The sequence below is a fragment of the Zosterops lateralis genome (assembly GCF_965231275.1).
Source record: "Zosterops lateralis genome assembly, chromosome: 1".
In the NCBI taxonomy this organism is placed as follows: Eukaryota; Metazoa; Chordata; class Aves; order Passeriformes; family Zosteropidae; genus Zosterops; species Zosterops lateralis.
The window spans coordinates 58,320,303-58,337,784 of NC_139762.1; the positions used below are offsets into that span (position 1 = coordinate 58,320,303).

The following is a 17,482-nucleotide window of genomic DNA, read 5'->3' on the forward strand; positions in this document are numbered from 1 at the left end:
TTATAGTAATTTTCCTTTAATGCATTGATAATAACTATATTCTCCCCATATAATAACTATATTAACCCCTCACTACATCTACATGGATATTTCTGTCTTTGTTCCAAAGACGTAATTCTGCTTACTGAAGACGGTGTTTTGGTTATTTGGAAGACAACATCTGTTTGTTGTAATAAAATCAATTTTCCTGTCTTGTCCTCACTAATTTTTATTCTGATCCAATATCTTAAAATAAGCAGTTAGCCATTTCCAGTCATCTTGTCAAAAGAGGAAGCAAGAAGCTTTCCTTTTCAAAGAAAATAAGAAAATTTTCTCTTTTGTGCTGGCATATCTGCCATGAACATGTCTGCTCCTTTTCAGGTTCTGTACTGAACACAAATTAATGTCTTAGAAGCATTTTCTTGCCTATATCTGATGATTTCAGGTGCTCCATAAGGAGAAGATTGTGAGAAGATTGTGCTTATGATTTTGTTGTAAAACTACAGCTAGTAAAGGACACCAAAACTAACATAAGAATTCTGGTCAAACTGAAAACTAAATTCATTTTTCTCCTATAATAACATAGATTTATTCATTTGATCCAACAGATCAGCTAGCTCCAAGATTTTTTTCAACATGAGGTTGAAGTGTGCTAACTAAGACCAATTCTGTTGCTGCTTTAAAAAATATTCCTGTTTGGGTCTTGCTTAATGATATAGTTGCTAAAATATTCTTTCATACAAAGCAGTTCTCTAGTTCTCACAGGTGTCCACATAACCAGTGACAGGGAAAATTTACAAGCCAGTCATTGCATAATTAAAATACAGGAGTGTTTCAAAAAACCTTTTCTGAGGGGAAAGTGGCTGAAACTCTTTCCACTACATTTGTTGAGTTCCAGGAACCAGAAAAGCTTTTTGAACTGCAGTATTTGTCCATGCAGTGGATTTATTTTTGCTTCTCTCAAAATGTCACCTCTCCAACCTTATAAACAGGTCTATTAATTGATAACATGCAAAAATATGAAGCCAACACAAAAAGGGTGACAGCAAACTCAACCAACATGGACTTCACATATCTTATTCAGACCTAGACTCATCCTATAGGGACCTCAGATAGTGCTCAGTGTAGAGATTAATACTAAGCAACATCTGAGAAGGACACCTGTCATTCCATTTGATCTGTCCATTCCCTTACCCTCACAAGGATCAAGCAGATCACTGCTGCAAGCTGTAATTGGTAAGGTTGGAATAAAATCCAAACAGGAGCCATAATGAGAATACATTTCTGCCCCACAATGTCTGCTTGATTTAATTTTATCTGAGGTGGCACAGTGGGAAATGAGCCCTATAGCTGGCAGAGGGTTGGGCCCAAAACTCTCAAAAATTAACCAAAACACATTTGAAGGAAATGTATTGAACTGTTACGGGAAGCTGCAAAATAGGGCGCTTTTTTTTCCTCAAATGTACACCAAGCAGATAATATTTGAAGGCTTTTTGAGCCTTTTGTGCTGGACAGCTTTGGCTGACCAACATTGGCAGACAATATGAGTGTTATAACCATTGAATCTGACATTGGTTTTCATTGCAGAAAAATGTCAAAGAAGAGTTATTATACAATTGACAGCATAGCAGGAACACTATCTCTTTCTCTTGTCAGCTCTGGTACTGTCTTTGCAGGAAAGATCACACATCTACTGATGGATCATCCCACTACCAACAAAACATATGAAAAGCTTCTCTTTTACCTTGGCTTCCATCAAAGGGATTAACTTGGATGCTTCTCTTTCACTCCTCTTCCCAGCTGCTATGTTTTCAGAAAACTGGGAATTTTTCATATTTGAGCTTTCTTTGCCTCTAATTTTTCTAAAATCCCAACCAGATTCAGAAGTTATTAAGGTGGAAGAGTGACAGACAAGATAGGGCACAGACAAGATAGGCTGTATAAGTCTTGCTTTGTTAGGCAACTAAACTAAAAATAATCTGTTTGATATAAAGGTTAATGCCATTATTGTAAATAGTTTTCCTTTAAACTTCTAAACCAGTAATACCAAAAGCAGTGCTTTTAAAAGGAAAATTACAGATAATTACGCTACTTTATTGTATTTTCTTCATTTTTCAGGTCCACTTCTGCCTCCATCATATTTCAGCCACTTTATTAATAGCATAAAGGTAATTATATCCCATTTGTGTTTGAGTTCTGTTAAGCTTTTTTAAAGTGTTCTTTACTATAAATTAAGCACAAATCAATGCAACATGGTGAAACACACAAATATAAGAGTATCAGCAATTACAAATTATATTAATTTCTTAAACTCCAGCTAGTTAATAAACATAGGCAAGTTTATTGCAAGTATAGAGATAGCAGTTGTCATAGGTCTATAAAGATTACTTTTGAAAGCAACTTTATTGTTGAGGCTTTTTACCTTCCCAGTGGTATTAAAGTGAGTCATAATTCACTGTTACCTAACATATCTGCCTTAAATGAATGCTTTTGTTTCCATGCCAGCTCAGGTAAAAGACATCCATTACCTAAAAGGCTTCTAGAACACTGGGTGAGGGGAAAGGGGAGTGGAAATCACCTCCATGTCATGTTATTTATCTTTTAAGCACATCAAATAAAATTAAATTATGGGAACTACTTTTCCTGGAAGCTCTTACAGCAAAGTATACCCATACCTTGATTTGTTTGGTCTCTCTGTTCCATTATTCTCTTGACTGCCTCAAGAGACAAAAATTAATAAAAATATGATATATTTTAAATGGTTTTAGGTGAATAAGACTCTTTATCAGTAAAAGAACTGAAAAAAATTGAATCAAATTATCATTTAATGATGCTATCAATAGTGTTGCACTGACAGTCTCTTGGGGAACTCTTAGTGCTGCCTGGTTTTAGGATTTTATTTCTGCTTGGCTGAGTACACCCAAGTTATTCCTATGGCTTGAAGTGTCCCATGATTGTGGCAGAGCTGATAGGGGTTTACCTTACAGTGTAATGTCTGTAGTGTTACAGATTTAGTTGCCAAGAGCACATTTTTCATCTAGTTCTTCAACACCTCAAAACTGGCCTGGAATAGAGAAACCTTTTGAGTCATGTTTACTGGGAATCTACAAAGACTAAAAGTCAGAGAAGGAGCTATACATAGCCATGTCCTCTGGCTGTCTGCAGATACCTGCCATTCTTCCTTTGCCCTTTGCTTCTTCTATCCACAGGTTTATTTCTTAGAAACATGAAAAAAATAGACAAAAAATAACACTGAAGGGGAAAAAAAAGCAGACAAACAGAAAAAAAAATATGTAAGGAGGAATGTGTAAATGCTGTGGCTCATCTTGCACAGCAACATCATAATGTAGTACTTAAATAATTCTTACCTATTGCTTTGTTTCCCAAACTAACTGATAATCATCCATGCAGAAGACAGACTCTTTCAAGTGTCTGCAATTTTGTGTGGTGTCTCCTCTGTTATCCTGGCACACTCCCCCACCCTGCTCTGCTCACTTTGTCACATACTTTCAAATAGTTGTCCATTCAATGTCAATCTTGCTTTGCTTTTTCCCTGGTGATGGAGGAAAGCACTAAGCCAGGCTTTTATGCTTCCTCCAACTCTCTCTTTGCCTCCAGCTACAGCACTGAACAAGGTTTTGCTGGGCAGAACAGCAGGAAACAGCAACAGAGGCATTTTCTCTTCCTCCACCGAACCCCACCTCCCCTAGCCCTTGCCCTAAGTCTTGCAGCCTCAATAAAGAAAGCATTCCTTTTCATCCCATATCACAGAAGAAGAAAGTGATGTCAAAAACATCATTTCAAGCAGGTGCTTTCCTTTACCAAACTCAGAGATTTCATGTAAATTTAAAAGTTTAGTGCGTTGTGTTCTTGTCTTACTTCAGATCAACATTTTAAAATACGTTTTTTTCAAAGGGTGAAAAAGGAGACAATGGAGTCACTGGTGTAAAAGGAGAAAAAGGAGAACCAAATGGAGGGTTTTTTCTGACAGGACCTCCTGGACCACCTGGAAGACCAGGATTAATTGTAAGTCAGAGAAATTGTACAATGGGAATATTTGTGACTTACCCATTTAGAATTAATTTAGAAGGCACTAAAAAGAGATAAACATCAGGATTGCTAGGAACTATATGAAAACTGCCATGCTAAGCATTAGGTGAATAGAAGAAAATTGCATGAAGTGTAAACACAGACACTTCACTGTTGTGCATAGAATTACTTTGCTATGAAATACCGATGTAATAGTGTGCTCAGCTGTAGCTACACCAGTATGTAGATCACGCTATTAACAGCATTACAAATCAAAGCATTATGTATAATTTGTGATGCTACTACTTATACCCCCATAAATACCAAAATAGGCCATATAAAGTTAGTCAAAGGCTGACTTGAAAATGATTTGCCATCTAAATAATTAATCCTATTTTCCTAGTAATCCAAAAACATGACTGAAAAGACCAGTGTGTAGCCATCTGGACCATTTCTATAAAATTCAGCCATTGTCTACTGTCTACCTTTTAGTTTTATTTTCTGGCAATTACCACCACAGCTGCTTTGGAACAAAATGCACCAATTCTTTGGAAACTAGTTTATCCCTGGGATCTGGCAAGAAATATGTTCATTGCATTCCTCTATTGCCATGTCAATGTCAAGAACCATGAATGAGTGGGCCACAGCTGAGGGTGAAGTGTTAGGTTAGCAAGACCACCCTCAAAAATCCCCCTGGTTCTATTCCACATTGCTGAGAACCATCTCCCTGTTTAGAACCTGTTCTATTGGCAAGAAGGAGCTGGATGGCACAGCTGAGCTCTCCTCATTCAGGGTCCAGTGTGTTCCATGTCTGCAGGATGGTGTGAGCACAGGGAGCACGAGCCCTCCTCAGTCAGACTGAGGACACACTGCTAAACTGGAAATGAAGGGAGTTGAAGGCTTTTTATTCTACAAGTCTGGCAGCTGGAGAGGTTAAGGGCTAACATTTGATCACAGGAGAGAGAAGGCAGCACTCCTCATGTGGTGTACACCCTGCATAGACACACTTGACATTAAAGTTCTCCATAAACTCTCTGAGCCTATCAAAGCAAGCAGTCTCAGTGTGAGCAGAGTAGAAGTCCAGGACTTTGAAAGCACTGTTGAGAGTCTTGCAGGTATCAGCTGCTCAGGGATAGATATGAAAATTTTCAGAAAGCTTTCTGAAATTAAAATCCTTGACTTTATTTCAATATGTGGTTAAATTTTATTTTTTCCAGTATACCCATGCCTCCTTGGAGAAAATTACATACAGACTCATGTCTGAATGGTAGTGTGGTGGCAGGCATCTGGTAAATGTTGCCACCAGAGATGATGGCCCTGCAGCAGTGATGATGGCCCTGCAGCAGTGAAACCAATACATTCAAGGAAATATTTTTCATCACTGACAGGGACCAAAAGGGGACTCAGTTGTTGGACCCAGAGGACCTCCAGGGTTACCTGGCTTACCAGGCTTACCAGGTTATGGAAAAATTGGACCTCCTGGCCCACCTGGACCACCTGGACCACCAGGGCCTCCTGCAATTTATGGCTCAGGTGAGCTTTTCAGTGTATTTGCAAGTGTACAGCCACGTGCTCACAACCCACACATGACCAATTCTTTCATACCTGGCAGGTTGTCCCACCTGCCCACCCTCTCTGCATATCTGAACCAAGTTGTTCCCTGCTCTCCTCCTTCCCTCTACCAGTTTCTCCTAGGTGGGGAATTGGAACTGAGAGCACAAAAGGGACAATTTCTCTGCAGAGAGTTTTCACTGACTAGTGCCATGGGAGTGCTATTGTGTGAAGGATCGTGCTGTGGCTGTGGCTGGGAGGAAATCTGCATAGTAGAGATAGGTTACATTGACAGCTTTGAAAAATCCATCAAATTGAGCAGCTGGCTAAATTTGGGACAAAACACTCTTCATTTGGGGAATTCAATTAAATCCAGCTGGTGGCCATCACAGGGGGTTTTTCCCAGGGTTCAGTATTGAGTCCAGACCTATCCAATATCAATTATCTGGGTTAGGGAATCAAATGCACACTTTAGTGAGTTTGCCTACAATCTGGGCAGGAAGGTTGATGTGCTGAAATATTCTACAGGAGGGTCTGGACAGGCTGGGTTAATGGGCCAAGGCCAGCTGTCTGGGGGTCAGTAAGGCCAAGTGCCAGGTCCTGCATTTGCATCAGAACAACCCCAGGCAGCTCCACAGGCTGGGACAGAGTGGCTGGAAAGCTGCCCAGCAGAAAAGGGCCTGGGGGTGCTGGTTGGCAGTTGAACACGAGCCAGCAGTGCTCAGGTGGCCAAGAAGGCCAGTGGCCCTGGCCTGTATCAGCAATAGTGTGGCCAGCAGGACCAGGGCAGTGACTGACCCTGTACCCGACACTGCTGAGGCCACACCTTGAATCCTGTGCTCTGTTTTGAGCCCCTCACTACAAGAATGGCACTGAGGTGCTGGAATGTGTCCAGAGAACAGCAACAAAGCTGGGGAAGGGTCTGGAGCCCAAGTCCTGTCAGGAGCAGCTGAAGGAGCTGGGGGTGTTCAACCTGGAGCAAAAGAGGCTCAGGGGTGACTTTCCACTGTCTACAACTGCCTGAAAGGAAGGCAGTCTCTTCTCCCAGGTTACAAGCAACAGGACAAAAAAGAAATGGCCCCAAGTTGTAGCAGGGAAGGTTTAAATTGGATATTAGGAAAACTGTTTTCACCTAAAGGATTGCCACAGGAACAGACTGCCCAAAGAAGTGGTTGAGTCACCATCTCTGGAAGCATAACCATGCCATTTAGGGACGTGTTTTAGTAGTAGACTTGGCAGTTCTTGGTGTCACCGGTGGAGGTGATGACCTAGTGCTCCTCTGATTTGCTGATGAAAAGGCAGTACCCACAGTAGAGTTTAGGTCTTGAATGAGACTGCTGGAGAACTGCTTCTAAAAACTAGTTGCTATGCAAATGCTGAATAGAAATGAAACTTCAGGTTGCTTACTCTGCCTTTAATGGTTTTCAACTTACTGGCTTAGAAAAGGAGCAGAATGTGCCACAAATAGTCACATCAAGAGAGGAATTTTGCAAATAAGGTGACATAAAAAGGAGTATGTGGTTAGAAATCAAATGTCACAGTTCAAGACATTCGTGTTTTTGACTAATTTTGGATCACAGGTTTCCTAGTGACAATCCTCATACTGTTAATGTCAAGCCTTAGGTTGTGGTGGATGGGGTCCTGGGCTCCTCTGACATTACTTGACAGATATGCCTGAGAAAATGACAGATTCCTCCCTCTAGGATCTGTGACCAGCATAGGAAGCCAGCCAGGTAAAACCAGAGCAGAGCATTCCTAATCTCAGCTGAAAATGGTGTACTAGTAGAAAGGCTTTAACTGAATAGAGATGCTGTAACAGAGATCTGTTCTTCCTAAAGTTTTGACAGGTCTAGCAAATACAGGTCTCCATTCCTGAGAACTAACAATTAGCCTGTTTTCCCACAAGACTGATGCTTCCAGTGTGTTAGTTTGGGGAGAAGACATATCTCTCTTCAATTTGTTCTCTCCAGGTATTTCTTGAACCTGGTCAGCCTCATTTATACAGCAAGTGAGACTTCCAATCTGTCTTCCAGTCAATACTATCAATTTAGTGTCTATCAGAAGTATTCATCCTCTGAATAATATTTGACAAAGAAAAAATCCTTAACATGTTCAACATTGAAACATAGGCTTTATGTGAATCAGCCCCTGATCATCACAATACAGACAGAGCTGCAGCATCCGTGGAGCACATAAAGGTCTTCAGGCCTTTTCCTGTGTAATTTAGATTAAGCACTTCTGGATATTAGCTAAGAGATCCAGTCAGACAAAAATTATTATTAGTATTCCATCCCTATACTTTCGTTTATGCTCTCTGCCATTAGTCTTCATCATCCTCCTACACATTTTCCTCTTTGCTGTGTAAAAGCAAAGGCAGCACACATTTTACTAAATGTTCAGAACAGATGTTTATTTATTCCCTATCTTCAAGGTTCAGTTATCTCTTTTAAAGCTATTACCATCTGTAATTACGGAGTTCACATACTGTAGTAGAGAGTTGACATATTGTAATATGGGGAAAGAGGAATGGCTTATCTCCAAGTAAATAGCTCTAAACACTTCTGAGAGCTGACCCCCTACCCCTGCCATTGCTATGAAGAACCTGCTCTGGAGTATCCTTGCAAATGCCTCAGTGCATAGATTCTTCTTGGAAAAGGGGATTTCAAGGCTCTTCTGGGTTTCACATAACCAAACAAGTAAGGTCCTTGTGTAGAAGCTCCTTACAAACAGCTCCAAAGTTCCATTTTCATGCCATGCATTTGCACAAAATGCATACTTTTAGTCTTCCATATCTTTGAATCTTTCCTGCCTTAAAAGAAATAAGTTTTTACTTGAGAAACCAGCTCAAGGTGAAGAAATTTAGGTTAGAGACAGATACTAGGTACCAGGTGGTGTGAACTGCAGTCTTAGTAGTCCAAGTTCATATCCCTGAAGAATTCTTTTTTGCTTTGTAACAAAAGCTGAGCTTACACATATGAATTTTTCATCTAAGGAAAAGTAAATTTTTGTTTGCCTTTAGAGGAAAAGTTGCAATGTCTCCCTCCCTCAAAGCTTATATGGGCAGGAGCAAAAAGTTCTTCCTCTTCCATGTGCACTAGCTAACAGCATTCTGGTCAATTTAAGTGGGGTTTGTTCTTCATTTGCAGTTTCTACAACAGATTGCAACCTGTTGGCCTTAACCACCAAAAAAACAGAGAAAAGACTGTTTTGCCATTCCTTCTAAAAAGCTCCTTAGAATGTATTTTCTGTAGTTGACTTGAGGTATTCAAGACACGGCTATTTAAAACTTCCACTGCTCCTGGACACCATCACTAAATGCTTTCTTTGTGTCACTCACATTTTCTCTTAAAAAATATGACCTTCAGTATGTATTGTATGCTTATTTTATTTTAGCAGCTGCAATGCCTGGGCCACCAGGTCCTCCTGGAGAGCCAGGGTCACCTGCCACCAGGAATCTGGTAAGAGAGCAAAATAAGGAAGTTTGCTATAGAAAATTTTCTTCAAAACTTTTGGTGGTCACTGGTAGCACTGAAAGAGGAATGAAAGTTCCATCCTGTGTTTTTATTTAGTAGAATGTTTTATTAACCACATAATTTTAAGGTGCAAACTGTAGGTTTCCCTAGCAAATCTAAAAATCATTGTGCTGGAGAATACATGTAAATTTGTTTCCTTTTCTTATATTATGAAATTAATCAAAACTGGATAAGATACCCATTAAGAAAAAAGAAAAGCCACAGCAGAAGTCTCAGTAATTTCTAAGTTAAGAATTCATAGTTTCTGTAAAAAAAGAAACAAAACAAACAAAAAAAACCACCAAACACCAAAAAAGCCTAAGAAAATCATCCCCAAAAGCCCTATACAAGCTAGCAGAGGGCATTCATTGCAATTCTCAGGGGAGAAATACATGTTCAAAGACTGGTGCCCCAAGACAGAAGGCTGTAGTTGCAGGCTGTGAGCTACTGTCTCAGACAGAAGGTCTGAGCTTACTTAGGTCAAAACGAAGATTAAAAAAAATATATACAACTTTGTAGTAGGGTCTACATTATTTATTAAGCATTCATATGCCTTCTGACAATGAAGAAATGAGAAAAAAAAAGTGAAAGAAATTGCACTTTCCTGAAGTTTGCCCCAGTTTTAAACTACTGCAATTCTATTCTGAACTCTGCCATTTTGAACCAGGCTGCTAAACTCTAGGAGTGCAACAATCTTCACATTATAGAAAATTTGTACAAAATTGCTGGAGTTCTACTACAGTCCACAGAATGATGATGCTGGTATGCCAAAGTAGCAAGACATTCATATTACTTTATGGGTTAAATTACATAAAACTGACTTTATGAGCATTTCCTGCAGAAGAAGCCTTGATATTTATCTGTCCAAATGAGACTGTTTAACTTGCAAAATGTTTTGTGTGTCTGATGAAATATGTTTCGTTTTCATATTTGACAGGTTACAACATTCCAAAACATTGAGGCTATGTTGGAAAAAGTTCATTATGTAGCAGAAGGTACACTAATCTATCTGAGGGAAACGAGTGAGGTTTTTATCCGTGTTCAAAGAGGATGGAGAAAATTGCAGGTACTATTGCACTATACCCTGAACTTTTCTAATTCCCTTCCTCACAATGACAGTGAATGAGATATTGAGATATTTTTACAGAGGGAGAGAAGTGTGAGTGCAAAGTCTTTTTTTTTTTTTTTTTTTTTTTTTTTTTAATTTTTATTTTTATTTGTTCTACTCTCCTTTTTGGTTCTTTCAGCTTGGTGAGCTGATTCCTATCCCTGCTGACAGCCTTCCTCCTCCAGCCATATCGAGCCATGTAAGTACAAAATACTGGACCATGAAAAACTGAGTCTAGATGTTTGATACACTTGGCAGAAGCTGTATGCAGATCCCTGCACAATGTGAGTTTCCATCGAGGTTTGTCAGTTCAAAATAAGCATCCTATCACTACATAAGTTGCAGATTGATTTGCTTGGATAGTCATCAGTTTCCAGCTGAGATCCCAAACACTACAGAGACAAAGCAACATTTACAAAAAGCAGAATAAACAAAGATGCTCACACAAAAAAAAAAAAAAAAAAAAAAAAAAAAAAAAAAAAAAAAAAAAAAAAAAAATATATATATATATATATATATATATACCACCAACCCACAAACCCACAGAATTCTGTTTCATAAGCCTGGAATCAATCATACTGATCCTCTTCAAGGAAGGTCAGAAAAGGGTTTCTGAAAAGCAGATTTTCTTTGAAAGGTTATAGTCCTGCATTCAGTTTACCATAACCATCACTTGAATGTAGCTTACCCCACAGTGTGCAGAGGGTATACTCTAAAGCCTCAATTGTTAGTTTGGACCTGACTTCACTCTGCAACTTATTGTACCAACCTGCATGTGAACATGCTTGTCTATCCAAAGAATTTTTGAGAGGATGAAAATCAAGAAATGATAAAGGAAATAGAGAAGGGTTTTTTGATGACAGATTAATTGATCTGCTGAGAAAATGAAAGGGCAAGAGAGTGCTAGGAAGGGGCAGTGAGAAGGAAGATGGCCAGAAACAAATAAAAAAGGTTAGAGTAGGTCATGGAGAAGTTCGCCTAGCACACTGGGAAAATGACTAGACTTCAAGTCAGAAGAAATTTTCTGCAGCCTCCAGTTGACACCACCCGAGTTTCCCATCTGCTACAGCTGGTGGGTTGTTACTCATAGTTGCCGTAACTAGAGAAGAAAATTTTGCTGTTCCTGAAACAATTAACAGTGTTGAGAAATGTTTCCACCCATTACATTTTCTATTTTCACATCCTCCTTACCCTTTCAGTTTTGATTTTCCTCAACTGCTCTTCTGCTCCTACCAAGAGCAGGCTGTTTTCATGCAGGACTGCAAGTGTGATTAAACTTTTATTTTTAAAATTACTGAGTGTATAAAATTCTGATATTTAATTGGTTTGTTTTTTTTTTTTTTTTTGCTTGTGTTCAAATAATAGGGATTTCAGTCTATTCCAGCACTGAGACCAATATCAAATATGAACAATGGAAAACCAGCAGTAAGTATGAGATCTGTATTGCAGGGGCAGAGCTGTGCTTTGTTATGTGACAGTTTGCATCTTGAGGAACTGTTGTGATACTTGCTCTTCAAACTCAGAGATTTTACTTCAGAAATTTACAAATACACTTCTTTAACTTGTTCAAACATCCCAGACACAATTTGAAATTGTTCCCCCTAAATCTATTTTCATCATCCCAGCCCCTTTCCCACCTCAAAGTCAAAAAAAACCCTGACTCTGAGTTAGGAGTACCTCTTCACTTAGTGATTGTACCTGCAATACAGAGTAACTTCTAAACTAACAATAGTGTAAAAATTAAATAATTAAAATATTCATTACAATATTTTAAATCTTCTTGCTGCTGCTTGGCTTAGATTGACACTTTAGAACTTAAGCCTTTATTTAAAAGACTTTAAAATATTTAGATAAAGAAAGCAAGATTTAACTGACATACCTCAAAAATGAAACCAGAAAGAAAAAGAAAGCAAGAATGTGGATTAGTTCTTGCATCTGTGCTGTTTGACTTAAGCATGCTACTTCTTGTATTTTTAAATGGTACCTAGTCGCTTCTTACTATTTTTTTCTATGTTTGTAGGATTTGGGATTTTGCTCATGTGAAAACTCAAAGATTTCCAATAGAAAATATTAGCTGCTTCTAAAAGATTTTTATTTTTAGGAGTATATAATCTTCATGGTCTCCTTAATGTTGAAAGATAAATTGATATTTCTGCTAAGGATCTTATGACTCTGATAAATGTAATGTTACGGCAAAAAATAACTTTCGTACCTGTCATGAAGAGTACGTGTTCTGTGCTGGCAGGAGGAGGGAGCTGTTCCTTTTCCAACATATATCTTCCTTGTGTCATAAACTTTTTTTAAAAGTGGTTCCTTTTCTTCTTTTTTCTTCCAGTTGCATCTGGTGGCTTTGAACTTCCCACTGTCTGGTGACATGCGAGCAGATTTTCAGTGTTTTCGGCAGGCCCAGCTTGCCGGTTTGACATCCACCTATAGAGCCTTCCTCTCATCACACTTGCAAGATCTAGCCACAGTTGTCAGAAAAACAGACCGACAGCATTTGCCAATAGTCAATCTTCAGGTAAAAATGAGTGCTTACTGCTTGGGGTTTTTTAGGATAGGCTGTAGGTTCCCCAAAAATCTCAGAAAATAGAAAAAGCACTAAGTTTCGGCCCAAACTGCATTTTATAAAGAAGCAGCTTTGCTTCATATTTCACAGCCAGATTCAAGAAACAAAAAAAGTAGTGATGAAGAAGAAAACTACTGAGTTATGGCATTCTACCTTTTAGTGTGATCATAGGATAAAATACCTATTTTTCTCATTTCTAAGAAAAATGCAAATTCTGTACTTAGGAATGATGTTGGATATACCCCAATGAAACGGAGAGGAGAGTCTAGAGCATGAGTCACTTTGTGGTCTCACATAAACAGACACACTCTAAAACTGAGGAAAACAAACCATGTCTTTGTAGCATTGGCTGGCTCCCAGGACAAGCGGCCAAAGAAACCTACAGGAATAACACATGATGCTTGGAACATGTTGAACGGATGCTGCTCTGAAGTGCACGCAAACATAGAGCCTTGAGAGAAATTTGTGAAGACAATATTGTTGCAACTTTGACTGGAAAAACTCAAAAGCAGTTTTAGAGGAAGTCAAGAGCAAAGGTTTTGCCCTGAATTTTTGCAACACTTTTCACAAAACTGTGACCTTAACAGGAGTTCCAGTACAAGTTATGTCTATATTTTCTCTACAGCTACAGTAGTTATAAGCAAATTTTCAAACAATGCCTTAGGAGGAAACGGACAGGGGGTGATCAAGCTGAATTTTTGGAGTGACAACAGAACAGAGAGAAAACTTTGAGGCAAAGGCATGCTATTTGCTACCAGACAGCTATTTGCATAGAGATGACAGATGAGACAAGTTTGTTCAAGAACATTATGCAGAAACTGATGTGAAAGATGAAATCACAATTGTACTTTAATGCAGATAAAATTTTCAATTTACAGATAAGTCTATAAAGGTAGACTTGGTATTTGATGTAGATTTGGGATTTGTTTTGTTTGTAAAAGTGGCTTTGAAATTTTAACAGGGAGAAACCCTTTTCAATAACTGGGAGTCTATATTTGATGGAAATGGTGGACAATTCAACATTCATGTTCCAATATATTCCTTTGATGGGAGGAATGTCATGACTGATTCATCTTGGTGAGTTGACATTACCATTTATGTTTTACATGTTATATGTAAGGGGGTTTTTTCCTACTTTTGCCAGATAGTAATAGAAATAGGAGCAGCATCTGGGGCTGCTAGACATGTGATAAAAAATTCTCACTTTCATTATGCCATTTTTCTTTACCTTTCTGATAGTCTAGAAATGGGGTATCAGGTTGTGTTCACCTTTCTTTCTCTCCTGTCTGTCTTCATATTTACCTAAGCACTCTTTGCTTCAAGCACAAGGAGTGCAGATCACTACACATACAGGTGTGCAGTTGAATAAAGCAAATGAGGTTTTTCCAGTAAATAACTTCTTAATGTTACCTTTCAGGCCTCAAAAAATAATATGGCATGGTTCAACTGCAAATGGGATTCGACTGGTTAGCAACTACTGTGAAGCCTGGCACACAGCTGATATGGGAGCTATGGGACAAGCATCACCTCTGAACACAGGGAAACTTCTTGACCAGAAAATATACAGCTGTAATAACCTGTTTATTGTTCTCTGTATTGAAAACAGTTTTGTAACTGATCCCCAAAGAAAATAATTCACCTGCTGCACGTAGGAATATTCCATTTGACAACAGAAAAAAGCTGACACTGAAATTTCATTTGTAATGATGTAAATATTTTAATTTTTGTAATTGCACATTTCAGGAAGAAATAGACAAAGAAAACATACCTCAACACAAACCACACTCCAGTTAGGTGGAACATCCAGTGCACACATGACTGGCATAGAGCCCTTCCTTCCACTTGAACCCCATGTGGTTCAACACTTGCCAGCAATTAACTCATGTTCTTCTTCCTGAGCTGGAGGTCACCTAAGGGCACGAGCCAAGTGTGGTGGGTGAGGAAGATCCAGTAGCCTGCCTCATAAGCAGCATGGTTCAGCAAGGCTGCTGCTGCTGCTTCACAGCTGAGAAGTTACATGCTCCGTGCTCTCCTTTTCACTTGCATAGATTTTGGATACCCAAGGCACCGTTCATGTATACTCATATATACAGCGAATACTAGGAGGCCCTTAGGCCCTACAGAGCTCGCATTTGCAAAACAAAGCTTTAAGAACAAAGGTACTCACCTCGTCTGAGTAGAAGCCGAGTACCTGACTCCTGTAAGTTTGTACGGATCTCAGCCTGGTGCTTACACAGACATATAGCAGCTCCCACATCTTATTTCAGCTTTTCTCTTTGCAGATTCTAGGCATAGGACTTTATGCAGGAGGAGTGAATTTCACATTGACAAAATCTGGTCTTTATTTTGGTGCTATTGTTACCAGGAAACCTGAAAGCAATGTTAATAGAAAACATCCTGTTCAACTGGTAGAACTGAACAAAACAAATGCAGACAAATGAACCATCTGACCTTTATTTATTTCATTGCATATTAGAGGAAGTAATTTCCTTTTGTGTCAGACTGACGAATGAAATATGTCTGTCATGGTTTCTTTAAAATAGATTCTACACATTGTTATCCCACTAAGTTATATGTAAAGTGATTTTCCTTTTTGTGAATTTACCCTTCTGGCATTCACATAATTAAAAAATCTTTAATATAAAATAACTGCAACAATTATAGGAATGATCAGGAAATGGTAATATTCTTCACTAACAGTTTCACCATAATATCTGAAGTCTTTTGCTGATATATTTGTCTACTGCATACTTTAAACAACATATTTACTTATGTTTTATCAGACAGTGACTATGGAGGTCAAACTCCACATCCTCATTTTTTTAAGATCTAAACAAGAATCCATGTTGGAAATACATGTTCATTTGCTGACAAATAGAGTATTAAATAACTAGACAGCTTTTGTCAACAGACAAAAGTAAACTATACTTACAACACTAAAATGTTATAATTATAGAACTAAATATTTTGAAATCCAGCTTTATTTTTCCAATTGATTATAAAAGTTTATTTCCCAGGGTCAGCTGAATGATATCTTCTTTATTTTCTGGAAAAGCAAAAAATGTAAATTACTCCATTATTACAAAATGGTAATAAGGCAAAAGCCATTTGTATTATGTTTAAAATGTATGCATAACAATTCACTGCACTCATTTATAGTCGACTTTCCTAAAATTCTGAGCCACTCTTGTGCCAAATTCCTCCAGTTCACAGAGCTGGAAGAGTTATTTATGTACAGCAGGGTTACACTCTGAGTCACAGAAGGATCAAGGGGGGAAATAAAGTGCTTTTACCTGCTTCAAGCAGGAACCATCTACTTTTAATCCTTTACGGGCCAGTGGGGTCTCTGCTTGCAGCCACTCATCCACATCAGTCCCCGCTCTTCCTCTCCTGAGCTCGAGCAGCACTCAAGGAGCTGGCTGTGCCTTTGCCTGGAATTGCAGTGACAAGAGGTGGCAGGGTCATGGGATCACACAGAAGAGCTCTGTGAAGGGGGACAGGAGAAGTCTAATAAAAACATGCAGGTTTTAGGAGATACTGAACTGGAGTATAAGTTGGGTCCAGCAAAATGCATCCAGAGATCTTTGTGCCAGTCCTTTCACAGAGCTAACCCATCTCTGTATCCTGAACAGAGCTTAGCAGGGAACTGAAATGGTTAAGCACCATCAATAAGTTGCTAAAAATCTCTCCGTGTTTGCTTCCCACCTCTAACAATTATATACAGGCTACAGCAATTTATTGTACACCCTTTAACTAAAAATAGAGCACAAATTGTGCACCACCTGGGCTGCTGTGGTGCTGAGTTCACAGGCTTGCTCACACGCTGAGGGAGACACCTTTACCAGAGAATGGCATAAGAGACCTGTTAGAAATTTGATGTTTCCCTTGGGGAAAACAACAATAACAACAGCAACAACAACACTTTTTTTTTTTTTTTCAAAGCCAGTGTTGTTCTTTAGATTCTCTAGTATAATTGAAAAGAAAAAATAGTATTCATCAAGGATATGACAGAGAAAAAATTAGCCCATTACTTAGGAATAAATTAGCTTTCTATGTCAAAGGAGAATACCTTTTTCAGCACTGTTCCAACATGAAGGTCAGCTGCACTTGAGGAAGAACATTTGCTAATTCAGGTAAGAAACTGTGTATAAGGCAAAGTAATCACCAAGAGAACACTAGAGCAAGGCTGAAAAGAGTAACTGCACAAGAAATCAATGTAGCAGTCCAAATTGTACTGAATTGTGATTACTCCAGTATCCTGATCTGGCCCGCTGGTTTTGTTAGCAGTAGGTAATCAGCAGGTCTTTCACCCTTCTCAGTTCAGGGAGCTTTTCTCTGGGCAATCATATAACCATGTCATGTTACCGTCTATCAGTAACATGCTGCCCTGCTCAGAAGAACTGCAGTGAGAGGAGCAGTTTCTCCTCCCATTGCTGCTATAATCAAGCCAAACCTGTGAGTTTCTGCAGTGCAGCATGCACATCTCAAAGAACCAACAATCAACCAAACTCATTTTGGTGTAACCAAAGACTGCCAGCCTTGCTTCTGAGCTGTGCACTGAGAGAAGAAAGAACAACTTGCAGCATGTCCTGCCTGGAAGATTCCACAGTTCCTCCTCTTTGGCACTGAGATTCAGGTATTACTTCTGCATTAATACTCACAAGTCCTGTTTCACTCCACTTTCACTGGAAAAGAGAATAAGTCTTCTAGATTTTTTAAAAGTTACATGCTAGA

The 17,482-nt window shown here is 38.9% G+C and overlaps 1 protein-coding gene across 1 annotated transcript in view; it reads left to right on the plus strand.

Moving 5' to 3' along the window:
- COL15A1 (collagen type XV alpha 1 chain) overlaps positions 1 to 16,030 on the plus strand; it is a 118,429-nt gene extending 102,399 nt beyond the window's left edge. Inside the window, exons 34-43 of the mRNA XM_083858826.1 lie at positions 2,098 to 2,147; positions 3,895 to 4,005; positions 5,397 to 5,541; positions 8,953 to 9,017; positions 10,009 to 10,137; positions 10,319 to 10,378; positions 11,545 to 11,604; positions 12,515 to 12,700; positions 13,710 to 13,825; positions 14,166 to 16,030. Of these exons, the coding sequence (XP_083714952.1) occupies positions 2,098 to 2,147; positions 3,895 to 4,005; positions 5,397 to 5,541; positions 8,953 to 9,017; positions 10,009 to 10,137; positions 10,319 to 10,378; positions 11,545 to 11,604; positions 12,515 to 12,700; positions 13,710 to 13,825; positions 14,166 to 14,382 (1,139 nt within the window). The 3' untranslated portion in view covers positions 14,383 to 16,030. The remainder of the gene's footprint in view (positions 1 to 2,097; positions 2,148 to 3,894; positions 4,006 to 5,396; positions 5,542 to 8,952; positions 9,018 to 10,008; positions 10,138 to 10,318; positions 10,379 to 11,544; positions 11,605 to 12,514; positions 12,701 to 13,709; positions 13,826 to 14,165) is intronic.
- Positions 16,031 to 17,482: the final 1,452 nt, after the last annotated feature.